This window comes from Dermacentor albipictus, chromosome 4 (assembly GCF_038994185.2).
Source record: "Dermacentor albipictus isolate Rhodes 1998 colony chromosome 4, USDA_Dalb.pri_finalv2, whole genome shotgun sequence".
NCBI lineage: Eukaryota > Metazoa > Arthropoda > Arachnida > Ixodida > Ixodidae > Dermacentor > Dermacentor albipictus.
In genome coordinates, this window is record NC_091824.1 from 123346299 (window position 1) to 123374242 (window position 27944).

Consider the following 27944-nt stretch of genomic DNA (forward strand, 5'->3'; position numbering starts at 1 on the left):
CCAACTCCTACTTGGTCCCGTCTGCACATTTCCTTTTTACGGCTGTCAAAAGCGCTCTTTTTTCACGTCGAACTTTTGCCCAGCTAATAGCGGCTCCGGTCGCCATTCAAGCGAATGCGAGGTGCCAAGCGACGTCAGACGATATGTGGGAAGAATACCTAGATTTGAAAAGTTGAAAAATTGCTCATTGGTCCGTGCTTTCTTTAAGAAATGCAACCAGAAGGGTCAAGCCTCTATCAAACTGGCCACAATACAAACACGAAGTCGCCATACAAACATTTCACCAACATCTTGCTCGCCCGCGTGACAAATTCACGCGGCTCGATCAGCTTCCGGGTGAATGAAATTACAACCATTTGCGTGCGTGTGTGTGTACGTGTGACACATCACGGAACGATTTCTCGTGTCATGTGCCTCGTCCTTAAAAAAAAAAAAAACTTGCTATTTGACACCACAGAAAAGTGCACGGTTGTTGCCGCTCTCTTCAACTGTCGCGGGACGGCTTCGACGCCAGTGATTATAAAGGTCCTTGTTCGAGACTAAATGAACAACAGAAAAAAGTGAAGAGCGCCAGCAAGTAACACTCACTATTTTCTGAAAGTCTGCGACCTGCGCGCATTGTACACTGTGGTAGGTAAAAATAGCGATTTCGCACTCGAAGGCGCATCCTATCACCTCCCACATTTTTCAAACCACGATTGGGCATCACCAGACGAAACAGTTACCGCTCATTCTCATTAAGTTGCACTCGTATGCCTAAAGAACATCCTCAACTAGAAACAACGACATCTTTGCTAGCTGATGCAAAAACGGGGGTCAAAACCAAAGGAAGCAGGGTCTATTACATTTGCACACGGACGTAAATACAAAGGTATACGTCAATGTGAAACGCGTTGCAGCATACCATCACCGTTCAATTTGTCATAAGCGGAAAAGCAGAGTTTGCATTTTCCAGCGACTAGCTGCTTGGCGAGAAAGCAGCTCAACTCGACTTAAAGAATATATCAGGATTGTTCGAAACATGTGGGTAAATCGAGAACAATCTCACTACCTAGAAGATTTCACGTGGTGCGGTCACATCAGGCAAGAGGAGCGTCTTAAAAACATTTCATGAGCAACCCCTTTGTTTGACGTCAATTCATTTTGTTTATCGCAGGGACAGCACACCCCGGAGCAATCGGGAGCGGCGGAAGCTGTTCGACAGAGTGCTCAAAGGCGTGAGAAGGCAACGCTGATTTGACCACCGAACCGTGCGACACCTCCGCAGGGCACGCTCAAGTAGTAGCGTTGAGCAACTTGATTATACATCTATTCGTACTTCCGATCACATTAAGTGCACGACTGCGCAAAGGGTAGGATATAGGGCCCGATGGGTCGTCAAGATCTGTGTTCAGGTATAGGGCTAACTGGAACATCGAATCCCGATAGCTAAGCAGGAAGTGACCCTGTTTCGGCTATTCCATTTTACTCGAGAGCGCAGAAGCGTCGTTGCGGGTGTGTTTATAGGCAATTGTCACACCAGCAATCTCTCTTCCTGTGTCCACATGCCTTCCGTGTCAAAGTGCAAAGCTCTTTTGCACTCGTTGAATCTGGTTGCAAGATGAATATCAGTGATGACCTTATAGCTGTGCATTTCCTTAACAGTTTACTTATGAGGAGTCGGCGCGGAACTGCAAGAGCATTGGGATTGGGCCGACGGCTACAGTTGTGGCTCGTCTTAATTTGAGACTGCTAATTGTTACCAAGCTACATTGTTCACGGTGGGCTGGCGCCAGAAGTGCTTGGCAGACGCGAATATGGGTATATATGGCTATACGTGTACGAAACGGCGAGTGGTCACCTGTCCACCATTGCGCTGCCTGACCAAGCATCCGCACTATAGCATGCAGTGCTCAGAATCACAATGAGAGCGCTGAAACCACTCTCATCGCACTCCAGCTTCCGACCACACGTTTGTCACAACGCAATCACAAGAATCAGCAAGCAAATTAATACGTGTCAGTAGACACAAACAGAACGTTCTCCGAGGGCTGACGAGACATATACAGTCATCGTCATACTTGACCCGAGCACTACATACAAACACCTTCTTGCTTCTCTAGCGGAGGATGCCGGATATTTCTGGTTGGGTTGCCTTGAGTGGCTCTAGCTTAGTGCAGCTTCATTCCAAAGCATTAGATCTTGGCCCCACAGCCGCTATTTGTGTCTTCACTGTTCGGGTTTAAGTCTGACAGAGGATGTACGTTTGTCGATCCTGCTCACGTCTGTTTTCTTTTCTTTCTCGCGTCTTTTGCGAAACGTCATTTATTGCCTAAGTCCTCGCCGTTGCGCAATTCCACGTTAAACCTGAGGAGTACCGTACAAACGCCAGCTATAACGTCTAACACCACGTGATCAGTTGTAATTGGCCGTCGCTCTTTAATGTACACATGTGTTACATTTCGGTTGTGGGCACAGTGGAGAGCTCTGAAAATTATCTCGCTATCCGAGGCATCTTTAGCGTGTCCCGAAATGTCGGACAAGTGTAAATTTTCGCATTCCTCCACTGCGGGTGTGCGTACAAATACGGTAGTCGTAGCTGGGTGTCGAAACCACGACGTTACATGCGCTCATCAGCAGCAGCGACGGCTGTCAGTACAGGTTGTGAAAAGTGAAAACTTCTTTCATCCTGGTGTCCTTCCTGGTCCGACTATTTTTACCCAAGCATAATCCTATAATCTCGTATTTCGTGCCTTCCTGTCGGTTCTTTCTAGTAATCCACCTGCTCGCGCGCAGCACCGCGCACGGATATGTGGTTATACAATTATAGTGCGCCCCGCTGGTTCCTTATGCTGCCGACTGTTGCTGGTCAAGGAAGGCCTGCACCACGGGCAGGGTGGTGACACGCTCGTAGTGCGCCTTCAGATGCGCGTGGCTGTCCAGGGCCCCGTGGAAGCGCTGCAGCAGCTGCACGCACGAGAACGTCACCGCCAGGTCGGCCCACGTCAGCTGCGCACGGCAGACACGGCAACGGGGACTGTGAGGCATTAAGGGGCGCCCGTGACTGACGTAGCGGAGATTTGCGTGCTCGCCTTGCTGAGCTTTCATACGTAATGGTGTACGGGATCATTCAACGGCACTTCACTTCTCTTTCTCTGCGGCCCCGCCCTTCTCATCAAAGGGACGTCAAAATGATTCATTAGACATTCGACGCTTATACGACGCTGACGTAACTATCAACTATATTCAGCCATTGAAGACTTTGAAGCAGCAGGACCAGTTTTCTTTTTTTTTCGATTATGCATTTCTCTCGCCTGTGAAATCCTTGATACCGTATGAAACATCGAAGGAGCGATAGGCGTATACTCAGGCCCGTTTAACCGGTGCGACCTTGCACACGCAAGTTAGACATGATGAATAGGGTGTACTTTCGGTACTACTCAAATGATTATTAAAGCAGGGTAATTTCAAATTCATCATAAGTCATACAGCTAGAATAAGAAGAAGAAGAAGAGGAGGAGGAGGAGGAGGAGGAGGAGGAGGAGGAGGACAAACAGACAGACACATAGATAGATAGATAGATAGATAGATAGATAGATAGATAGATAGATAGATAGATAGATAGATAGATAGATAGATAGATAGATAGATAGATAGATAGATAGATAGATAGATAGATAGATAGATAGATAGATAGATAGATAGATAGATAGATAGATAGATAGATAGATGTTCCAAGGATTTTCTTTTATATCGTTACCAGTGTGACCGCGTACAGAGAGGTCCTTGTTGAATGAGACAGGCAGAATTCATCACGCGCTCGTACACTTCCCTCTTAAACAGCGCGGAAATAAAAGCAGTTCCTCAGCGCATACAATTCCCAGATTCACACAATGCACTCTCAAGATAATTTTGTTGCCGCACACAGGCTCGCTTAATGCGCAGAAAGATGTCTGTTCTATCTGCTGTTCCTGGTACTGCATCGGGAAAACTCCGCTCGATCGTGCGAGCCCACCGGGAGCGCAGCAGTGTTGATTCACAGCGGGCGTGCGGCGTCGCTCATAGCAGCCTCTCCGCCACCACGAATGCTCGCGCTCGTGACGAGTGGGATAGCCGCGTGTTGATCCCAGAAGTGGGCCGGGTCAAAGCAGTGCCGCGGCGCGCCGATGGCTGCTAAATATGGAGGGACGGCTGGTCGGACTCCAAACGTGCGCACCGGAGAACCCGTGTCCCACGCCACTGTCGAGGAAGAGGCCGCTAGACGCCATTCACTTAGCACCGCCGCATCCAGGAGGGAGTGGAGGCGGGGTGGAGGGAAAGGGCAGAGGGTCAAGTGCGCCCGCGCTTTTGGGCCCTCGCTGGTGCTCGTCACGCTTCGCGCCGCTTCCTCCGTTGCGCGGCGGGCAGCTTTTATATCTGTCATTTTAACGCGATAGCGTTAAGGAGCTCGTGTCGCAGAAAAGCCGGTGTCGTCGGCGTCGGCGTCGGCGGCGTTGACCGTGAGCGATAAATCACGGCAGGCGCTTCATAAATAAAAAGCAATTTCCAAGATTGGCCCGGTGGGAATCGAACCCAGGTCTCCGGAGTGTGAGACGGAGACGCTACCACTCAGCCACGAGTTCGATGCTTCCAAGCGGTGCAAACGCGCCTCTAGTGAATGCGGTGTTGCCTTCGAAACGAGCCGTGGAAAGTTATACTGCGGTGTATATCGGTAATTATGAACATGTAACGTACAGAAGTCACAATTACACGAGTTGCGAAGTGCGTTTCCGCTGCATTTCTTCTGCGCTTTCCGCACACGCAGAGCCATCTTGCGGCAAACACAGAAGACCCCCTCCTCTCAATGTACGGCGCTGCCCCGACAGGAGGCGCGCCGCGCGCGCATTGGGACCGCTGCCAGGCGCGTCGCGGGACTCCCTCTCCCCTGACGACGCTTCGCCGTGCTCCCGCTTTAGATTACTATCTATCTCTCTGCCCGTGCCGATCACGACGTTTGGCTGAGACGACGTTTGGCCCCTCCGAGACACCGAGTTCTTTGGTTCGTTTCTTTCGCTCAGGCGCACGTTTCGTTGCCGCGGCGAACGCTGCGTTGCTCGACGCTCACCGCGTGATAGGTGGGCGCTAAGTCCGATGCGGGGCGCATCGTAAGTGATCGCTGTGCCGTAGCGCATTGTCTTATACCCCTTGGCGGGTCGACGGGAACGCTGTCGCGTCCCACTCTTGAAGGCGAAGCTTAAGCGTCCTCCAATTTTTTTTTTGTGGCACCTTTGTCTCGTTTCTTCGCGTTCCCTTTCTTTTTCTCTTAATTTATTTTTTTTTCTCGTAGCACAGCGGCGCTTTGTTTATCCCGGGAACGAACGAATAATAACGCCCTTGACACGCGGCAACGAGTGCGAAGTTAAACCCGATATATTGTCGTGATCACAGCTGTCAGGTTGGATACCACAGATACGCGGAGATGGACGGCGCTCTTGATGCCCACCTTGGAGGCGGAACTGGTCGTTTCGGGCCGTTTGTACGCGAGTGACGCCTGCCAAGGGCTGTCGTCTCCGACAGCGTGTATATAGGCGGCTGTCACGACGAGAGTATACGCGGTTGCCGGTCGGCTATAGTCATGCGGATAAAATTGAATTCCAGATGTTATTTGCACTGCTGCACGCAGAGGTCGTGCGAGACGCTAAACTAGTAGATACGATTGCTTTGCCGTTCTCAGGCAGCCTGCGTAACAGTGCGCCAAGTAGAATTTTTTTTATTTGAACATTCTCTAACTGTCACCGTGAGTCGATCACCTGTGGTTCGGTGTTAACACCACTGGTGTTAAAATTATCGCTTTGTAGGCGTCCGTTAACCATTAACACGAGTGTTGTTGCTTTTGTAGGTCAACATATCGTTGGCAAGAAGTGCTATTCGACTGTCCAATTCCGCCGTTTCAGCAAATAAAAAATATACCTGACAGCCCTTCCTAAATAAAAAATTTGTGAAATTCGCAACAAGCAACAAGTCGAATTATACAGCTGCGAGGTGTACAAGACAGCACCTTCGGACACGTGTCCTCAATGAGAGAAAGGTTTGCACGTGCATATGCAAACACTGCATCTCACTGCTCTTTTTTCGAGACGCTACCATAACTACCTCGTCACCGTTACATTTTCTAACTCTTATTCCATAGATATGTGCCCTCTGAAAGAGCACCCTTCTTCCTTACTTCTGTTAACTATATTCCTCCCTCTTTATTCTTTGTGTCGAGATCAGGACGTGCTTCTCCTACCTGGTTGCCGACGAAGTACTCGGTACCGTTGTCCTTGAGGAGCTTCTCGAAGTACCGCAGGTATCTGGGCACCTTCTCTCGCAAGTCCTTCGCTTCGGCGAGTTTCTGCGGAATGAAACGCGAGCGTATTCACCAGGGTGTTCGTTGTGAGCCAGTGAAGAGCTCTAAAAACTCCCATTCTGGTCCCTTGTAATTTCGTTTGTCGTAGTCCACCTGCTGAACAGGAGAAGCGGAATCGCTATCTGTGTGCCCTCTTATCTTATATTTATCGAGAGAGCGATCAAGAGTATCCGTGCTGCCATCGAGTTCGCAAGAGAGTGCGGACTGCCGTCTTGAAGTCCCTCGAATACTATAGCGCTAATCACCTTGCCCCAATGACGGTTCGAATGCCCGTTTGTGACACGTAGACCCAGTCACAGCTTGGCTGACTTGAATAAGAATCCTGCGGCGATAGAATCTCCCTTTTGTTCCAAGTGAAAATTTCTACACAGACCACTATTCTGATGTAATAGGAAAGGAAGCCCTGCCGATCGTACATATCATATATATCGCGATCGGAAATTTCGCGCCAGGCTTTTAATCTCAAATCTTCCATAATTTCTCTTGTCGAGAGATTAGCGGGTCTTCACAAAAGGCAGATTTCATATTTTTTTTTATTTTGACAATGTCGCGAAACCCCAGCCTCTGCAGTGCGTGCCATTGGATAACCATACATTATCATTGTTGTATTGCACTTGCGTCAAACCAGCTATGTCAGGACAAGTAGCCTGACAGTAACTCTTCGAACAGTGTATTAGTCAATGACGTGACTTCAGTCGACACGTCAATATTTATTTAATAAAATTGACGTGCTGCATACATGAGGGGAACCAATACAGTTATCTACATTGGAAACAAATGAGCTAGCCATACATGCTAAATACCAGCACCACCACCCCCAGCACCACCACCCCCATCATCATCAGCACCGTCAGTTCCACTGCGGAACAAAGGTCTCTCCCAGTGACCTCAAGTTGGCCCTGCCCGGCGTCGGGCCCGACAACCATCGTATGCCTCTGAATATCCTATAATTCCACCAGTTTAAACAATCTATTGCCGCTACTTTCACTGCGATTTCTTTCTTTAGCACCTACTCTGTTAGTCTAACTTAGCACTGTTCATCTGCTCAATATATTAGATGACCTCCCCAACTCCACTTGACCTCTAACACAAATACAGTATTATAGGTATACCAACGTTTGATCTCTTCTTATGTGTTAATATTAAGCGTATCATTTTGCTCTCTATCGCTCGCCGTGTGGTCCCTCAAAACGTCTTTCAAGTTTACTTGTTATTCTCCAAGTTACGATCGTATAGTATATAGCTTAGAAGAATACGTTGATTATACATGTTTCCTTTTGCGAGAATATCGTTGCACTGATCTTACCCACCGCTCAGTGGCTATGGCATTGCGCTGCTGAACACGAGGTCGCTGGTTCGACTGCCGGCCGCGGCGGCCGCCTTCCGATGTGGGCGCAATGTTGAAGAAAAATAAAGGCGCTAGTGTATCGCGCTTTCGGTGCACGTTAAAGAACACCAGCTGCTCAAAATAAATCAGTAATCCTCCACTACGGCATGCCTAATAATCAACTGCACGGTCTCGGGACGTTAAATCCCACAATTAAAAAAAATATATTAGTAATAGTGAAAGTAACTGCCGTTTATAATTTAATAGCACATTCTGGTGCTCGTTTGAGAGCTATCAGACTCTTCTGCGAGAGAGAGAGAGAGATTAAACTTTACTGCTTGACCAGGCTTCTTTCACTTGAGCCCAGAGGTGGAGATAGCGAAAAACAGCTTTAAAGCCGTATTGCGAGAATAACTGGATGCGGTAGTGATAGTGTGGCTTGATTATCATCAGCGAATCAATTTTATGTTAGCACAAACGCTTAGTTGCCCTTTTACGTGACCTTTGTACCACTGCCATAGCGCACTGAAACGACCACCCGGATATGTTATAGGAAAGGAACCTGGCAGATATTGCCTGGAACATTCGTTCAGGCTCATTCGTATTCGTCTGCAGAACTCTAATTAGCAACCGTATATATACGTATACGAAATGCTAAGACATGTTAAGTGGCGCCTGTAAACTAGTGCGCACTAAGCGACCGTCAAGTTTGTTTCGACCACGGCAATCCCTTCCGATACGATGCTGCCGGCAACGTCGCGAGTGCAAGGCACAAAGCAACGGCCCGTCGGACGCCATGTCTGGAACAACTCTGAGCTATTCCCAGCGACTAATCGAATGAAGATCACAGATAGCGTTGGGCTGAAGCGCCCGAACAAAACTTTCGGGAGAGACAACTACAGCGATCTCGGGCGCTTCGATTTTTCATTAAGAAGGTGCGGCCGCCGCTGGTTTGGGCTGGCTCCTGTACGCCGCTGCGCAGGTGAGCAACGGTTCATTTATTTCCCCTGCACTTGACTCTCATGCAAAGTGCTCGGCAAAATGGAACGACTTCATGACGTCATCAATTAAGCTCGAGGCACTGTTAATGTCGTATGGCACCGCCCGCCCGCGCTGTTAGATGTTAACGAATATAAAAAAGCCTCCTGCCGTTCTTATATATATATATATATATATATATATATATATATATATATATATATATATATATATATATATATATATATATATATATATATATATATATATATATATATATATATATATATATATATATATATATATATATATATAGAGAGAGAGAGAGAGAGAGAGAGAGAGAGAGAGAGAGAGAGAGAGAAGTAGTCATTTATCTCCGTCAAGACTGGCACTCGACAGCATTTTCTGGCCAATCTATCCTGTTGTCAGCTTGATTACAATTTTCAAAGTTTTAATATTCCGTACCAGCTGTCCCGCTGGCCCGCAGAATTCTCTCTAAGTCCGTTAGAGAAAGACCTTGCTCTAACCAATTTGTGAATCTATTACAGAAATAATCATAATCAGTTTATGTTACGCTCTCTTTTGGACGGACACCCCCCAAGCAAACTCCAATTATAGCCCTGCCTTACGTCAGTTGACACATTCTATGCGTGCACATTTCTTGATTTCCTCGCGCCACTATGCTTCTCCGGCGTCCTCGACTGCGCTTCCTTTAACTCGGCACCCATTCTGCAACACTGTAACAGACGACCGTTTATCTGCTCTACACTTTACATGGCTTCATAGCTCCATTTATTCCTATCAATCCTAATTAGGATATCGGCTACCTCCGTTGGCTCTCTATTCCATGCAGCCGGCTTCTTGTCAGTCACTTAACATTACGCCCACCATTTTCTCGGTCCATTGCTCGTCTCGTGGTCCTCGATCAGCTTCTTCTCAAGCAGTCTCTATTGCAGAATAGTCTGCCCGTAAAAACTGCACTATGGCTGCAAACAACGTGAGCTCCCACAAGTCAGAAGCTTCGCCTCTTCGCCCTTTCCCGCACAATGTACTCGGTGACAGACGCAGTGCGTGAACCTCACAGTGCTCTCGATTTGGGACACACGCAGGCAGTGCTCACGAACAGTTCGTAGCGCAGTGGCATTAACAGGCATGAGTGTAAGTTCTTTACAGATGCACCTCGAACATCACAATTCATCTACACTTCCTACCTTCCCGATTCCCGTCTTTCTTGCGGCGTCAGGTATTAGGAGCCCATTTAGGCTTTACCGCTTGCATCCTCGGGCTCTACGTTGTCTTGTGTCACGTGGTACGTGCACGCTGCAACTTGAACTGCACCACAGGGGCCTGCCACGTCACGTTTCGCGTGTTTGTGCATCGGGCGATATTTAACGGTCATCACATGTAAAGGAGAAGACGCACCGAGGCGAGACGTTGCGGCACCGAGGCGATATTGTGCTGATACTGCTAAGGAGTCTAAAGAGCTTGTGGCAGACGCAATCCTATGGCCTGTACTTCTTTATCAAAACTGCTAAAAACCTTGATATAATTTGCAGGCACTGCGGTAGCCGGCACTGCGGTAGCCGGCACTGTGGTAGCCGGCACGTACCACCTCAAGGTTTATAACGGCCCTCAGGAAAATTTCTGCTGTCCAGAGTGGCTCATGTGAGGACTCCGGCATCGCAGCTAAAGACTACAGTTAGAAGTCTTTGAAGGCTTTTAGAAGCTCCCTCTCAGCTGACGCTGTTCGTGATGCATGCCTCCTAAGAGTTTGCCTAGCTCTGCTAAGCTTTTTTCGTCCACTCACGTCTTCCTCCGGAGCTAGTCTCTGCGGCTTGGCGTGACGCACGCTGGAGAAGAGGGAGGCGATGCCCGTGACGATGGTGGCGCACTTGGTAGCCTCCCGGGCGTCCTTGCCTTCGAGACCTGCGTGGATACAGCACGGGTAGGTCTAAATTTTTACAGCGGGTACATTTAAGTACGCTGATACAAATGTTGATTGATTGACAGATTGATTGATTGATTGATTGATTGATTGATTGATTGATTGATTGATTGATTGATTGATTGATTGATTGATTGATTGATTGATTGATTGATTGATTGATTGATTGATATACGAAATACTGCGGCTATGAAATACAAGACAAATATAGAGAAGCAAGTGTACGTAGCACATATGATATGCTTCTGTACTCGCTACACTTTTTTTTCCCGGACCCAGAGCGCCTGTCGGCAGTATATTTGGCTATGTCATTTGTGCAGCGTCTATAGGAAAGTAGTTGAACCGGTAATCACTCACCGTACTGCCTGGCGATGTAGACGCAGATGGCGTAGTCCGCGCCCAACATCTCGCCGTCCGCGTACAGCACGGGCAGGGAGCCGAAGGGTGCGTCTGGATGGTCCCAGTGTTCCGTCGTCGTGCACAGCGTAGAAGAGTCAGCAGGTGTGTCAAAAGCAAAGAAAATGCACCGTTAAATGTTTCCGCACTATTCTTCATGCTTTCTCACAGTGCGCAGCTTCATATATGAGAAAATAACTGTCTCGAATCTTATGGCAGACCGTAAAACATTTCCACGGATGACGACTGCAATTGGTGCGCCTGAATGGATGCAGCCACGTAAACTTTTTGAAGTATTCAGCCCGCTTGTAAATTCCGTGTGCGGGGCGTTGCTGTCTACATGTGTGAGAGATAGTGAGGCGCCAATACATTCTTTGTTGTTGTGCACCTACACATAACGTCTGGATGCGCCTTTCTCTCGCGCAAGCGCCCCGTTATACGAGTTGAAAGCTCGGAACAAGTATGTCGCGAAACGGCGACAGACACCTCTATGTTATGAAAAAAGGCAATTACAGTTTATACAGACCTGTGTCCCGTAGATCCTAAAGTAAAGCTTTCGAAACTTTGTTCGGCCAAGGTATTTAAGTTAGTGGCGAGCTCGTGTCCCAAACGGCAGTGCAGTCCTTTCCGCTTGCTTAATTAACTAATGAGTAAGTCAGTGACACTGCCGAGATCTCGCGATAAAAATCGCTGAAAACCTTGTTTACGCCGCCCTCGATAATTTTACGCCCAAGCGGTAAAAAAACTTATTCCTGACACGGTGACCACAGTGAACATCGCTCTTCCGCAAAAGTCGGGTTTTCCTCGAGAAACCGCGACTGTTAAACGAGTTGGATGCTCCACAAAAGAACAATAAGCAAACAAGCGTTTAAGTCGTCCGCAAACTTTATTTCCTCCGGCTTGTAAACAGCGCGAAACTCAAAGAAGTGGTTTAGTGTGTCTGTATGTACACACATACATATTTGTAGCTGGCGTGCGGCGTGTGCGGCTGCAGCCCTTTGTGGAGCGCAGAAGCACTCTGGCGTGAAACGCGCTCGCCGAGCGAGTCTGGAGCAAATCAATTTCCTGTGCTGCACCGCGGTCACGCTGGGGGGGCCGCCGCTGCTCAGGACAGCGTTCACGGAGGCGCCGCGACGCTTATACAAGACCTGTACGCCGCTATAGCAAGAGCAAAGGCGAGGTAGTTGCCCAGAATGCTTCGTTTCAGTCGGTGCAATACCATTGACGTTGCGCCCGGGAACGGAAATTCGGTGTCTCCCTGCAGACACGCGCCACTGCACCTGGCCCATTTCTCGCGTAATGAGCTGGTTATACGAAAGTCGTCCGAAATAGTTATGCGAAAGGGACATTTCCTTAATGTGTTCGAATCGGCCATACGTTGTCGTATCGCTGCATACCTTCCTCCTTCTTCCTGGACGTCTTTTAATTCCAACTCTCGGGTCGAGTGAAAGGCACGCATACAGACACAGTCAAACGACCGCGCGCCGTGGAATGGGTGCACGTTAAAGAACTCCAGGTGTAACGCTGGTTTTGGTGGTATACTCTGCGCAATTCTTTGAGTCTGTATGCCCGTGCGTTTATGACTGGGGCTGAGTGAAAATTAATCCGGAGAATGACTCAAAATTAATCCTGGAGCCCGGCGTGCCTCATAATGAGACCGTAGTTTTGGCGCGGAAAACCCCAGCAATTATCATTATTAAACCCAGTCATAAACGCGCAGGCATAGAAACTCAAAGAATTGCGCAGAGTACAACCAAAACAAGCGTTGTGTATATATATATATATATATATATATATATATATATATATATATATATATATATATATATATATATATATATATATATATATATATATATATATATATATATATATATATATATATATATATATATATATATATATATATATAGCTAGCTAGCTAAGGCGGCAATCGACAGTCGCATGTGATTTCCATTTCTAAAACCCCGGTCTCCATGTGATGGCAGGAAAGCCGTTCCTTTACGCATAAAGCGTTTACATCCTCGCGTGTTCCAAGTTCGTAAAAAAAAAACAAACAAACAAATAGAACAAAGTCTATCATCAGTCTGTCCCGCGGCTAGCGTCGCGTCGTTGCTCTAACTGCTTGGCTCGCCGCACCTGTCGCTGGGATAATGCGCTATAATCAATGCTGCGCCTGTCTGCCATTAGGTCACATCACGAAGGCCACTACAGTTAATGCCTTCTCGGCTCTGGTTGGGGTTATGGTATACCTCGTTCGCGAAAATGCGAGCCTCCGCAGCGAGCGCATTACGCGGAACAGCATTTGCAGTCCGGTAAGCGCACACGGTTCGTTTACCGGCTTCCGCCTCGGCCGCCTTGGACTTTTCGTAGGTGACGTACTCGAACTCGACGCCGGCGTAGGTGAACAGCAGCGCCGCGAGGCGGCCAGACGAGGGAACCTTGTAGTCGACCAGCTTGTACTGCGGCATTTCCGGCCTGCGTCAAGTGATCGAACAACTCAGACACAGTACCTGGTGCAAAAGCGTTAAGCGCTCGAGTCCCCATTTAAGTTCGCGGGTTTCGGTATTGGCCCGCTCATTTCTCTCAAACAGCGCATGGAGTAATGAAGGGTTCTGGCTAAACGCAGGTACGCAGAGGCCCAGTTTACTAGCGTGACGTCATCACTCTTTCCAGGCCTTGCGTTATTAAGATTATCCTACTCGCGCAACGCTTGCAGTGATTGGGGGAAATGAAAAATTGAAAAACCTTGCTCAAAGGAACTTCAGATCTCACGAAAGATGTTGCAGGAACATTGCCTAGTAAGGTATAACGTTGACTTTTTTATTAGATTTTCTTTTTATCTGAGGCTTAGCTGCAAAATTGCTGCGTCACTTGTGATTTAAGAGCGAGAAGAAAGTGGGGTTAACAGAAGGTCCCGATTTTTATTAGCCACATAAGCGGCCAACAAACACTGACACCAAGGACAACATAGGGGAAATTACTTGTGCTTGGTTACTTGCGCTTGGTTTATTAAGCAGAAGTAATTTTCCCTATGTTGTCGTTAGGGTCAGTGTTTGTTGGCTTTTTATGTTGTGATTTAGAAGGTGGTTTAACTGTCAACTAGGAGATGCAAGCTTCCTCAGTAGAGGCATTGTTGGCTAGGTTCATCCACCGACGTTTTCTCTGTACGTACATGCTGGTTTGTCGTGAAAGGAGTACGCCTAACAAGGATTACAGAAGGTATATGCGAGTTCGATCATCACCTGCTGATACATTTTAGGAGAATACGCGTCCTGGCGCTTTCCTAATTCAATGTGAGAACAAGGACAAGTAATTGTTTCGAACGCAAAACTGAGGCTGATCCGCCATCTACATCCCTTGTAAAGAAAGTGTACAGGCCAGAATGCCTAAAACCCTAGGTCATAGTGGGCCATATGGGAAGACTCCCAAGACACTTATGGCGCTATAGAGATACGGGTAGCGATACTAGGATTCCTGCCAACACACAGCACAGTGAAAACTGGAGTGCAGCCCGTACACCGGTATACAGTTCCCGTTGTCGATACAGTTCGCAGGCGGTGTTGAATGACCCGCCCAGACAACAGACGTACTGTCGCGAGCAAAATCTTGGAGCCCAATGGTGCCACATAAAAAATATATATATATTTCTATTTTCTTCGCAGCCTGTGCATGTCGGCTGAAATTAAGTGGCACAGCCTAGGCCAGTGAATTTATTGCAGCAATGTCAGATTGCAGAGCTGTGCTATAGAAAAAAAAACGAATTTTCGTTGACGTACGTAGCGGTCCCCGAACTTTTGCTTGAAAGTATAGTACATGCTCAAGACGTACCGATGGTATACATTATTATTATTATTATTATTATTATTATTATTATTATTATTATTATTATTATTATTATTATTATTATTATTATTATTATTATTATTATTATTATTATTATTTGCTCCCATTCACTACAAATACAGGCGGCAGAAGTAAAAACGGCACTAACGCCGCTTGAGTTGCCCTTGGCCCCCAGATGCTGTTGTCATCTTGGCATGGTTATAGTGACGTCTCGAACTGATCCTCAAGATGTCTTAATCTCTTCCTGTTGTCCATCCTCGGGAAAGGTAGAATATTTATTTATCATACTTTTTAATAATAAACTTGAAAACAAGATGTGCAGTCTGCTGAAGTAGGGATGCGAGTGTTTAAAACGCTTTAAACGTTTCTTCTTTCTTTTTGCGCAAGTATTACTACCTTTAGGGGACTTGCTTTAATGGCAGCCTGATTAGTCAGTTATGGGTTACCTAGAACGTACACCAAAATCAGCACAAGTGCGTTTTCTTCCCCCTTGTTTACGCTACCTCCGTGGACATGGAAAATCAAGCCCACCAAGCTTCGTCAGTTTCGTCCGATCTCATTTCTCGAGCACACACCTGGATCATGTTAATGTAATGAAAAACTATTTACTAGCAAACATCAACACATTCCATATAGACATGCTTCATATAAATTAGCCAGTTGCATCTGCGAAAATCCTTTACACAACACCTCTTCTTTAAAAAAATCATGTGCAAGCATACAAACCTTTTAACAAGGTCAATTACGTTGCTCTCAAGTTGTCGTTTGTAAAACGGTTCGACAGCGCATGTCCCCAAACAATTCTACGCGTATGCACATACAGAGGATGCACTCGCATCCATGGGCATTTAGTTCGTTATGTACTCAGGGTGTACTCACGACGTGCGCACAAGAATGAGAACGTCTGCACATGTTGAGAACGTCCGCAGAACGTTCATTGGCTGTATAGGCTAGTCATAAAGAGCACAGTCGTGAGCATTACGGAGGACAAGAAAGAACACCAAATTTGTTAAACATGACATGCGAACATGTACACACACATTCCACACTGAATAATTTATCACATAGGGAACACTTTGGCGCGTACAGGTGCTGGGCCACGATGGGCCAGAGCAACCGCTATGAACCAATGCATATCTTGGCGTTTCTTGTCGCGCTGTACTCTGTAAGTTTACCGCATCAACCGTGCCCCTTGAGATGCTGCGAAACCTCAGAAGCGAGCAAGCAGACTCGTCGAACTCGTTCTTTCCTTTGCACTGAATAATCGTGCCCCAACATGCAACGCGCTTCACGTGCGTTGGAAAGGGACAAGCGAGAAACAAAAAAAGAAGGGGGGGGGGGGGAAGAAACGCTGCGAGCTGCTGCAATCATATCTGTATCGTCAAACGTTTAACGCTTTCATAGCGGGTCTAGCAGCCGCCAAACGTGGTCGCACGCGTTGAAGGCGGCAGTGCAAACGCCGGTGTCTAGGGTTGTACCGCGTCGCTGCTGTGTACGAGCGCACTGCACGAGCGCGTAATGCAAAAATCACGCTCCCACCTTGAAACGACGACGACGCCGGGGATGGCGCGCGCCCACGCCGTCGATGAGGCGAAGCCCAACTGCCTGCGCGGAAGGGAGGATGCGGAGCGGTCGAACGGGCCGGGGCTCGCGTAGGCACGACGGGTGCGTAGGAGAGGGGGGGGGGGGGGGGGGGGGGGGGGGCACGCGACGCCACCAGGTGCCCGGCTCTGGCCTTGGCTCCCGGTTTTCGCCTCCCGTCTTTCCGCGAATTAGAGACGCGGTCACCGATCTCGGATTCCCACTTCCGTCGGAGCGTATCCCTTTTCGGCGGCTCAGGTACAGTGCACTGTAGCTCAGGCGGAACGCGGAATTCAAGGAGGGGCGTCGAATAACCCGTTCACTATTTGTACGCGGAATCGCGATGCGCACCGCTCTTGCGTGCAGTTATATCAACAAACGACAAACAAACCACCTATTTACTACAGCGGATGCGTTACACCTAAAGGTACCACAGTTCTTGGCGAGCTAGTTTATTGACGTTAATTAAACCGTCACTATCTAAGAGAACGTTGAGCTCCTTGCTAGATCGACTTCTACAAGCGCCTGTCCGTGCGTGCTTGCACGGCGTACCTGTCATATTGAAAGACAGGCATTTAGTACATGGAAGTTCGTGCGTAAGTTTGCACGGGGCCCGTCCCCTGGCTGCCGTCTCGTGGCATATAGTGATCTGTCAGTTAGCGATACACTGGAGAATGCACGACGCGGATAATTTTGTCTCGATCCGTGTTTGGCGCCCGATTACACGGCTTGTGGCCTCGTATTACTGCGAAGAGGGAAGACAAAATGTAACTTCGGCTGGCGGCTAAGCGTGACCAAGCGTAGAGAGGTCTTACGTGGCAAGGGAGGGAAAGAAATTTAAAAAGGTCGATGCCGGCCAGTCAGGGGTACGACGAGACCCGTGAGAATTTCACGAGCTGTTACCACACTCTGCACCGTGCGAGGCGACTCAAGGCTTCTTTTGGCTACCGGCTCTAGCGCGCGTGGTCTACCGAGTGAAATGCAGAGACAGGGGTTTTGCACGTGGGCTTCTAGTCTTTCAATCGATATTTCGCGCCGTGCGTGCCTCCGCGGAGTAGTGGAGAGTCAGCCCTTGGCAAAACTCGGAACGAAATCGTAGACGGTACTTCTACTACAATTTTAGAATGATAACGCCAGTTCAATTAGTTCACGGCTTTTGTAAACTTGACACCTTGTGTTGTAAAATATCGAAGCCCAACGAAGAGAAGGAAAGGGCGCCATCGTAGCCCTGGCGCTTTTTAAATGTTCTCTCCAAAACCCTGCTCCCCCCCCCCCCCCCCCCCCCCAGGAAGAACTTTCTGAAGTTCTCCCTGGAGATATGGAGACAGCTCCAGGATGTCGAGCCAGAAAAAAAATACCGGTTCGGTTCGGGTTCAACCAGCAACCTCAAGACTAGCTGGCTCAACGCGCTCCGTATTCGTTCCGACTCAATTCCGGTTCGGGAAAAAAATATTATAACGACTCGCAACGCTGAACCCGGGTTGGCGAACCGGTTCGGTGCAGTAAACTTTCCTTCTACATGGAAACACGCTGCACAAACACGCTGAGCACGGCCCATGAGCTATTTTGACAGGAGTTGTTAAACAATGGGTTCCTTGACACATGAAAGACAGCAATCGATGTTTGTACATGATTATCAATGATTTTTCATGTTACACAGCAACACCAGGCGTGCACATAAGATACAGCCATCTTAGGCAATGGCCTCGCAAGATTGTTCTGCACGCCGTGCGGCGGCTCGACGTGTCCGTGCGCTCCCTTTCTGCATGCGTTTCTATCGTCATTCATACTGAATACGCGCCGGACAAGTAGGAAATGGTTGATCGAGACGTAAAAGCGCGCGGATTTCGGTATTTGTATATGCAAAATACGACAGTCGCGACCGAATTATCATATAAGGCGTTTTTCGTAAGTGGCACATTGAAATTTGGAGGTGTTTCACTGAAGACATTATGAAACACGTTTTCGTGAATATATAAAAAAATTAAGATACCTTAAGTATAATTTAGTAACACCCATGCAGAGGGACGATAAACTAAAATATTCTGCAAATAAATTATAAAAAGTGACGGTATAGTTAGCGTGCTGCGCGATCATCAAGTGCACAGCTGAGAGCATAGCTCACAGAGGAATAAAATTTGTCTGAATTAAGGAATCCACAAAGCAAAGAAAGAAAATAAACACCATGGAAATGCGAGTATTGGTGTTCGCTCGATTGTAGAGATTTCTTAAAGCAAAGAAAGAAAATAAACACCATGGAAATGCGAGTATTGGTGTTCGCTCGATTGTAGAGATTGAATCTCTGTGAGACAGAGATCTCTTAATGATGCTGTTCGGTATGCTCTCAAAGAATGCCTCGTAAGCGAAATGAGATGCCGCCTGAATTCCTAAAGCCTAAAGTAAAAGCCATGAAAAGCCTAAAGTAACGTGATGCCATGACCTAACTACGATATGCGGGAGCACTGCTGATAGTAAGCTCGCATCACTGTTATCGAAGACAGCGCAGGACAATGACGTTCAAAGGTCCGGTTGCTTCGCAGATGAGAGACGAGTCGATCATGATGTACACAATATATTACATGCAATTACTTATTCGTAATCAACGAATTTCTTGGTAATACTGTAATTTGATTATTACTTTGCCTACTCGGCAACAGTCCTAGTAAATAAATTAATTTCGTTCAGTAACCAGTTACATTTTTGACGGAACAATGCTCTCACAGGCAATGCAGCTTTGAGAACTAGAGTCCAAAGGGATAAAAGCATCTACATGAGCTGCCTCCATCCCACAATCAGCGTCCTGCAGCTATGCCTGGATCACGTGAACGTGACAGGCTTGAGTATTTCTGCACTTCTCTCAGAGGTCCGACCTCCTAGCTTTTCTCGTTTAATAATTTTCTCTCCTTGAAGCGCTTACAGGCGGCCTTGAAAGGTGATGAGATCTGCTGCCGAATTCTTCGCTTAGTGCGCTCCACGACTTATCTGATATCGACACACGTTTTTGGCAGGTAATGTTTCCATCTGTTCGATATTATGCGTGATTCGTATACACCTCTTTTAGTGATTGCGACACACAAGCAGTATTTCCAGGCCTGAATAATATGCAGCGTTACATTAAATTGCATTAAAGCTTTGAGCACTTTGAGTGACGGAGTTTCAATGACCTTGATGATGCAGCATAGATCTGGGCGTTGTGATGCCGAAAAGGATCACAGTAGCCGCGCGGTTCCGTGCTGTTTCTTTCTCTTTTTGTACACTCGTCTTGCGTCGCCGCCATCGCTGTGATTTTAGCGACGAATTTATTAGTAAATAAAACATAATAAATAACGTACATTGATGAGAACGAGCGAAGAGGTCTTTCGATACAATGTGCAGTTTACGAATGGTTTGCGTCACCACGGGGAAATGATCATGTATACATGTCAATGGCAGAGTTAATTATAGTATGATCCCTGCGTCTTCGTGGGGTATGCTTAACGCCTCGAGCAACATGGTTGAGCCATTTAATCTTATTGCGATATCAATTGCATGGACACCCCACGTGAATTTTCACTATCACCGTTAGATTCGGTATAAAGTCAAAATGCAATAATATTGAATCCTGCGCGCCGTATGCTGGGGGTGCGAGGGAAAGTGCGCGAGGGTGGACGAGATGGAAAGGTTGGAGTGGCTTGATACGCGTCGTCCGTCCACGTGCCAAATGTCGGAGCACGTGATCAAGGACGCCATAGTGGGGGGGGGGGAGATTTCAAAGCGCAGTAATGTTAAAGTGTACTAGACACTCCAGTAATGTGATAAAGTGCGCGCTGAGGCGTCGCTGAGCGCGCGTCTCCAGGTCTCCTCCTTCTGCCCGGCCATACCCGCGCATGGCTGCCAGCGCGGCTGAGCGCATACGCGGCCCAAGCGCCGTATCTTGGAGCTACCCTGCGGCGGGTGCAAACGTTGGGCGAGCCGAGATGGCTAGTCACTCTATACGCGCTGTCTTCACGCGCGCCAAGAGTTTCGGGTGGCGGAAGCTCAAGTTTCGGAGACGCCTTGGAGCAGGACGAAGCGCTCGCCTCCTTCTGTCTCCGCTATTCATCACGCCAGCGTCGAGAGCCAGTGTACGCAGTCATCGAGTGAGACCTCATGTTTGCCTGTGTGCTCGGGACACTACTATTGGTAACTTAATTGATAAGCGAATGTACGCTGCAATTTATATGGCCGATAAAACTACGAACCTGGCTATACGTCTAGTTGTATAATACTTAGCTATCGCTAACAGTGCTTCGACTTTCTGGCGAAACGTACAAAGGCGCTATAAAATGTTCACAGGCGTTACTGCGTTTTCGTTTTTTTTTTATAACGATATCTTTATTTCTGAAAGTGCGTTGAACAGAAATAGTCATGTGCTAACCAAACAAACAATATTTTTGCGTAAGAAAATGGTAACGAGAATTACTTGCAATAGTGTAAAGCATGCTTGACGATTGCGAAGCATGACAGAGCGTGCCCAGTAAAACAAAACAAAAAAAACGCCATCAGTCCAGTTGGATCTTTCAATGGGACCCAACTGCGTGGTTCCAATTGGACAGCATCGGAGGCCGAAGTTCCAATTGGGCTTCATGAGAAGTCCACTTGGTTCCAGTTGGACATCACTGGAGCTTGGTATGCAAAGTGGTGCCAACTGATCCCAATTGGAAGTCGCTAGATCTTGAGTAATCTCGTTAAACAACAAAATAGTTGACACTAATAATAGCACAATTATAATGTTATCTTTCAAGTAAGAGATATCTGAATTTTGGAGTGATCAATGGATAGAAGCATTTAGCTTTCTGTCAAGCTAAAAATCTCTCTTGAAATTTTACCGATTTCTCATGAAACAGTGGCACCACTTGGTCAACATAATTTTGCTTACATACAAATAGTACCTGACATCTATCACTCGTAGTGAAATAGTACGTGAATGTTGGGTTTGTCAATGAACAGAATGACCGCAGTGTGTTCATCCATGAACATGGCTCTCAAAGGAATTTCAAGTATATCCATGTCATATCAAGGTCAGGGCCCACTAGGTTTCTTTCTTGTTTCTTCCCCTTTGTTTTTCGTATTGGTCCCAACGAGTTCAATTCAGAGACCAATTGGGTCCAATTGTGTTCAGGAACCAATTGTACCTGTTTAATTTTTCCACGGGTGTCCCAAAATACAATTGGAAATATAGAATTCGTTCCAACTGGAAATTTCCAACTGGTATAAGGAAATTATTTTAGTGGGTGGTGCATATCTCACGTTCGAGATAAATCCCTTGTCACGGCAAAAAAAAATTTGATTTTTCAGGTAAGACAAAGTTTTATTTATGCAATACCAAGTGACTATAGAATTAAGAGCGAAATCTAAAATTTGTAATCAAGTACAATACCACTCAGCCGACGCGCAATTTTGTGGAATGAGTCCTGCGAACGTGCTTCACTCACTCGGCGCGATGTTTTAACGCGATAGTGTTAACCGTGTCGCAGAAAATCCGGTGTCGTCGCCGGCGTTGGCTACCCGTGAGCGAAAATTGCTGCATATGTTTAGGTATATGTATATGCCACGCCTTGCTATATGACACGCGGTATATGCGGGCTATATTGCCACACCATGCTATCAGTAAAGTTGCTCATACCGTGTCTTACATTCTGGACTAAGTTTTTCCTCGGAATTTTGAGAATGACAGCCCACAAACAAATGTCACGAAATAAAACATCGAAAGCGCATGGCTTTTATGTTGGACCTTCCCAGGCTGCGATATTAAAAAGTGCGAAACAATAACAGGAACCTGAAAATGACGTAATTTTTTGCCGCGGCTGTGCACTACCTCCGGGATTGGCGCACGCAAGAGGCCACGTTTCTACCAGACAGCTCGACTTCGAGCATAGCGTTCGCCGCCAGTGCTTCCCCGTAAACATCCCAGTTACATAAGCTGCAGTTGCCGGGAAGCATGAGAAGCGGTCAGGGATCTTTGACTGCTATCGCGTTCCCCTGTTTAAAGATGAAGCTTAAGGGCCCTTCAAGTTTTCACCCGGCTGCGAGCGGTTCTCGCATTTCGCCCCTATCGAAATGCGGCCGCGGTCAAATCTGTAACCTCGAGCTTAGCAGCGCAACTGCGCTACATACAACGTCGGGTGGTGATACAGCAGGGACAATTAAATATTCAACGTTTGTTGTCTTACTAAGGCTGTCATTTATAGAACTATGATCTGAAGTGAAGGCGCTAAAATGACGGAGGACAAAGAGGAAACACACACACACACAGGGCGCGGAAACACACACACACAAACACGCCCAACTATCCATCCTAACGTCTTATAGAACTAAAGCTAGAAAAAAAATACAGGCAGTAACTGCGAGTGCGCCGTGTTACACGAGACGCAGAGCGCGAGAAAACCAACGAAAACGAAGGATGTTTTCACATAGTTAGCTATGAGCGACTGCCTACCTTTAAAGGGCCCCTCACCAGGTCTGGCCATACTGAGCTGACAAGCACAGAGCATAACACTGCGTGATAGCGATCGTGTCTGCAAAGTATTACATCGCTGCGCGCCGCGGAAAGATATGAAATTTCAAACCGAACGCCGTTTTTCCTTCTCCTCGCGGCCGCCGCGTTCGATGATGATGATGATGATGATGATAGCAACGTTATTGTACCGCCGGATAAGGAGGCTCTCTATTCCCCGTCCCCGGCACACAGGCCTAGAGGACGGGGGCCGGGACCTCCGCGATTAGAAGCAAGCAAGGAGGTCTTGACTCTTCGCGGCTTCTTCCGCCAGGCGGATGGCGTGTTGCTGTGGAGTAGGGCCCTCGCTCCGCAGCAGGGCTTCCCAGGCCCCTCTACAACTTATGTCTGCTTTAGCCTCTGGGTAGCTAGCGCATTCCCAGATTATGTGGTCGAGGGTCCCTCTCGCCCCACAGTGTTTCCACTTATCGTTTTCTCTATCATGTATAACATGGTATGCCCAGACCGGGTTTACGAAGTTCCCAGCTTGCAGGCGCCGCCATGCGACTGCCTCTCTATTGTTTAGACTTTTATCTGGTGGTGGCACCACTCTCCGGCGTAGCCGATAATTTTCGACAATCTCTCTATAATTTTGCAGACGCTCGTCCATGTTCTGGCAGTAGGGCGGCTGTAAGTAGAGAACTCGGGCTAACTCGTGGGCCGCCTCGTTGCCAGGAACGGACGTGCGTGCGGGCCGGGTCCAAATTAGGCTAATTTTTCTGTTTAGCCGTCTACTGGAACGAACCCTTGCCGCTTCCGGCGAGATCATACCCTTTCCAAAATTCTAGATGGCCCTTTGCTATCACCAATTATGAAATTTTGCTTCCGTTTCGCCGCGCTGGAAGCTGGAGGATGACGCCCTCGCGTCCCTGCGCCTACGTACTCGAGTCCGCAGTGTGAGGCATTCGCTCGTGGTGACACGTGACTTCGACAATTATTCAAGACATGTCATATGTGCGATCCGTTGCTTGAATTGACGAATTGATGTTTAGAGAAATAATAAAAGACACAAACAGAATGTCTGTGTTTTTTTTGTTTTACTTTGCGCCGAAGCAAGAGATGTACTTCCGCTTCGTCTGCTTGTTCCCACGGTCGTGCGGTCACGTGCGTAGGTGCCGAAATTATGCCATTTTCTACCGTGCTCCAGCGCGTGATCATGCTCTGCGATCCGCTTGTTCTGCCTCAGTAATCGTGCAGCACTGAATTATACCGCGAGTCATGTTTCCTTGTGCACAGCGCGCAAAATCGTGCGAAGCGCGAACGACACACAGCTCGCACGCGACGCCGTCAGCGGAATTGCGTAGCACCGGAAAGAAAAAAAGCGAGGAAAAAAAACGAGGATGAGGATCGCGTGACGCATGCGTCACGCGATCCTCGAGGTCTGGTATGGGAGAACGCAGGGAAGGAATTTCGCTTGCGAAGGCTAGACGGGGCGAATGAATAGAGCGTCTTGCTTGAAACTGGAGCCCGCCTGCTGAAATCATGGGTTCGCGACACTGGAATATTTCTATCGCGGCTATTAATTAGCCGACTTGAAAACTTTTTGCGGCAGAACGCTCCCTAGAGGACACGTAACTACCAGTGCACAACCAAAATTTGCTATGGGCGTGGTGAGGGGCCTTTTAACGCAAGAAACCAGTTCAGCGACTCCATCGCGGCGACCGTGCGCAGTAGGCGTTCACTGTACATATTCGGTTAAAAAAGAAAGCATTTGTAAACAATTATGTGCTTTCTGTTTGGCCCAAGAGTATTATTTTGACAGCCGTTTCGAGAGTACTTGCAGAAATGACCAGGAGGGATCCGCGTGGTGTTTTCATTGAGCGCCGACAGCCATTGAGGAGCGCGCCCTCATACTACGCAAGCGACGCGCTTCCGACAGATGGCGACTCCGTAAGTACTCGCCGCCAATGGCCGGAGCATAACAGGCGACAAAGGCGTGTCCCCCGACTGACGTCACCAGTCACGCACGAGGCTACTGTAACCCCACTACTACCCAAGCCCATTCTCGCACACAACGCAACTCGTGAATCCTAGCAGTATGCTAGTGGAATGCACAGACTGAATAATTATTTCGAAGAATCATTTATTTATTGAGCACCCGTTGTCACTGTATGTGCTTTAACCGTTTCGTGCTGAACCGGTGACCAATAATATATTTACGGTCAGGTTTTGGTTCTGGCATGCCCCAAGAAATTCGGTTTGGGTTCAGTTCCGGCTAAAGTTATGGTTCAAGCAAGGATTTCAGTTCGGGTTTAATTCGACACCCCACACAGCTCGACACGTGACTTAATTTATGAAAGGCATTGCAAATAGGATTCGAAACAGTGTCCCGACGGCAACAAGAATGCAAATTTACTGGAAAAATCCTTACGCCATTTTTTTTTAGTAGTCGGTCACCATGCTGACGACGCAGCTTGTGCAGATATTTAAGCTATTTGAATATCGTCTGTGACGAAATCAACAGCAGCACTTCATACACAAGTCACAAAAACCTATTAAAATAATAATAACAATAATACCTCATCAGTCACACAATCAAGCTTTGATGTTATTGCAAGCTGATGTTGAGGCACTTTTTGATTAGCCATCGGATAACGAAATGTATGTAAATAAAAACAAAACCACGCCAGTATGCTTTAGAAATCTTCACAAGAGAGTCGAGTTCAGAGAAGTTATTGTACTTCATGGCAGCTCATGTACAAGGTGTCAATGTTCACCTATACCATTCTGTTCAACTGCTGTTAGGTATATTAATTTGGGATTGCACTTCATTGTGGAAACATCCTGGTATGCTCACGTGCAGGACACATAGTTAAGTGTCTCACTGCTTTCTGTCCAATTATATCGAATTAAGCACAACAGCTCCATTCATCTGCATACTACTGTATTCAAAGCCTTGGGCAAATCTATCTTGCGGTACAGTATTACTGTGTATGCTTCTTGCTCTCAGTCACGAGCTCAACAAATTGAAGAAGCTTTACGTAGGTCGTTGGCTAACATTTATGGTACAAACTGTGATCGATTAGACACTATTTAAAAAATGATGGCTGCTGAAGCTCATTTTTTACACCACTAATGCTGGTAGTGGTTATATCCTCCTCAGTCCCTGTGAGCCCAAATTGGGTCACTGGTTTAAGTGTGTGTAGTTAGTTGTTAAAGCGAAGGACCTCTCTCAAAGTGAATTAGCTGCATTTCTGGGTTCTAGTTTATGCACCGTGCATGAGGTGGCAAGATCAGTTGCATCCACAGATGGCCTCTTCCAGCAAAAGCACTCGTCTCCAACTTCATGTTGATTCATTGTCGTTATAGCATGCTTTGCAACAACGCTTTTTATGTTTTGCAAGCTTTTCCTAAAGTTCACAGATCAGACGTGTATAATTTATGTGTAGACGACGGGCTGTTTTTTGCAGCTTAGGAGACTGACTTTGATGTCCGCAATGGGGGCCTGTGGGTCTTGCTACACTTTATGGCTTCTAGCAAAATATTTGACTGACAAAAAGATTGAGGTGTTCTTGCAAGGTAGCCAAGCCAATTTTTCGGATCCAGGTAAATCTGAAGTTGATGACGCTGAGGGCTGTGGCGATGTAGAGATGGAGAGCGAAAACAGTGGTCAAGACATTGAAGTCGACACATACGATCTCTGGCGAGCAGCAAACGCACACCCCGAGTGAAGAAAAATTATTTAGGAGGAGCATAGTTGATGAATACTACAAACACGAAAACTCAAAATGTGCTTCCCTTTCGTTGCCATCAGGTTTTCATGTGTCATCAATGATAACGATGATGATCAATTCTACTGCCCATTGATGACATCAGATTTGACAGACAGGACACTTCCCAGACCACAGAGTGAAGCTTGAATCACCTAGATGTAGAAATACTGGTTGCAAGGTAAATCTCGAGTGCAATGCCTCGTGTGGAGCGTTTCTTTGTCTGCAGAACTGCAACTATTTTTTTTTATTGGTTTCACACCCATCGAGTCCTACAGGGCCAAGCAGGTTTGAGCACTTTGCTCTATTTATGGCACCTAGTTTTCATTTTAGTCTTTTTGCATGCTTAAGTGTGAAACAAACCTTTTAAAGCAGATCCTTCAAAAATTTTGAATTTGATAAGTTGCCTGAGGAAATGATGCATTTTCAGTCTGTAAAACAATTGAAATCGGCTGTTACCTTTTAGTGTACAATACTTTTGCTTTATGCTACTTTTCTGTTCTGTTAGGACACCTTATGAATGCTATTGCCCCTCGTTATTTTTTTTTATTTCAATTTATTTAAACCTTTATTTCTGATATTGATTTTTGAGTCATGTATGTGTGCTTATTATAGATGCACTATTTTGTATATTACTATTTTGTATTTTGGAATAATATGTAAAATAAGTGGGTGGGTGTGTATGTGTGTGCCATTTGGGTATTCTCAAATACAGCGAAGAACTGAATTTTTTTATTTCATTTCCTCAATACAGCCAACTCCACTACATAAAAATATACATGAACCCATTTATATCGGAATTTGGTAGGCCAGGCGTCTTTTCATAACAGCCATTGCTCACTTTAATGGTGTTCTATTGTAACAGCCAAAGTTATTTATCACGTAGGCTATTGCATGCGACTCATTTATGGGAGTGCGGTACAAACAACGATGAATAGTTAATATCGTATGGGTACTTACTGTCCAAGTTGGCAACCATGGTGCATTATTTCTATGCTTGTCACACTGCGGCTCCCAAAATAAAGCATTACAAACTAGCGAGCTAACACTTTTGTCATTTATGTCTACACTCTTAAGTATGACATGCATTCTGACAAAGCCCACACAACATTGGCCCGCATTGCCTCGAGAAACAGCTCAGTTACAAGTCGGCATAAGCTTGTATTGATTGCAACTCTCATGTCATTTTGCTACAGTAACTCGAGCACTGCCTCGGATTACCAACTAACTCAGGCACACAATGCGCCATGCCTACAGCTGCAGAATAAAGACATTCCCAG

General features: G+C 46.9%; 1 protein-coding gene across 1 annotated transcript; it reads right to left on the reverse strand.

The window, feature by feature from the left end:
• Nucleotides 1–462: 462 nt before the first annotated feature.
• Nucleotides 463–16509, reverse strand: LOC135899614 (glutathione S-transferase 1-like). Its single transcript, XM_065428922.1, has 6 exons — nucleotides 16399–16509; nucleotides 13352–13491; nucleotides 10975–11067; nucleotides 10480–10598; nucleotides 6248–6352; nucleotides 463–2988 (listed from the first exon to the last, which is right to left on the reverse strand). The coding sequence occupies exons 2-6, from the start codon at nucleotides 13482–13484 to the stop codon at nucleotides 2827–2829; spliced, it is 612 nt and encodes a 203-aa protein (XP_065284994.1). The 5' UTR covers nucleotides 13485–13491; nucleotides 16399–16509; the 3' UTR covers nucleotides 463–2826.
• Nucleotides 16510–27944: the final 11435 nt, after the last annotated feature.

What these genes read in the sequence shown, in the direction of transcription:
- LOC135899614 (XM_065428922.1), bottom strand. Translation starts at nt 13,484, where the DNA reads ATGCCGCAGTACAAGCTGGTCGACTACAAGGTTCCCTCGTCTGGCCGC. An exon ending in GGCGGCCGAGGCGGAAGCCG is followed by an intron (nt 11,068 to 13,351) that starts GTAAACGAACCG and finishes GGGACCATCCAG; the next exon opens with ACGCACCCTTCGGCTCCCTG. An exon ending in CTACATCGCCAGGCAGTACG is followed by an intron (nt 10,599 to 10,974) that starts GTGAGTGATTAC and finishes GTATCCACGCAG; the next exon opens with GTCTCGAAGGCAAGGACGCC.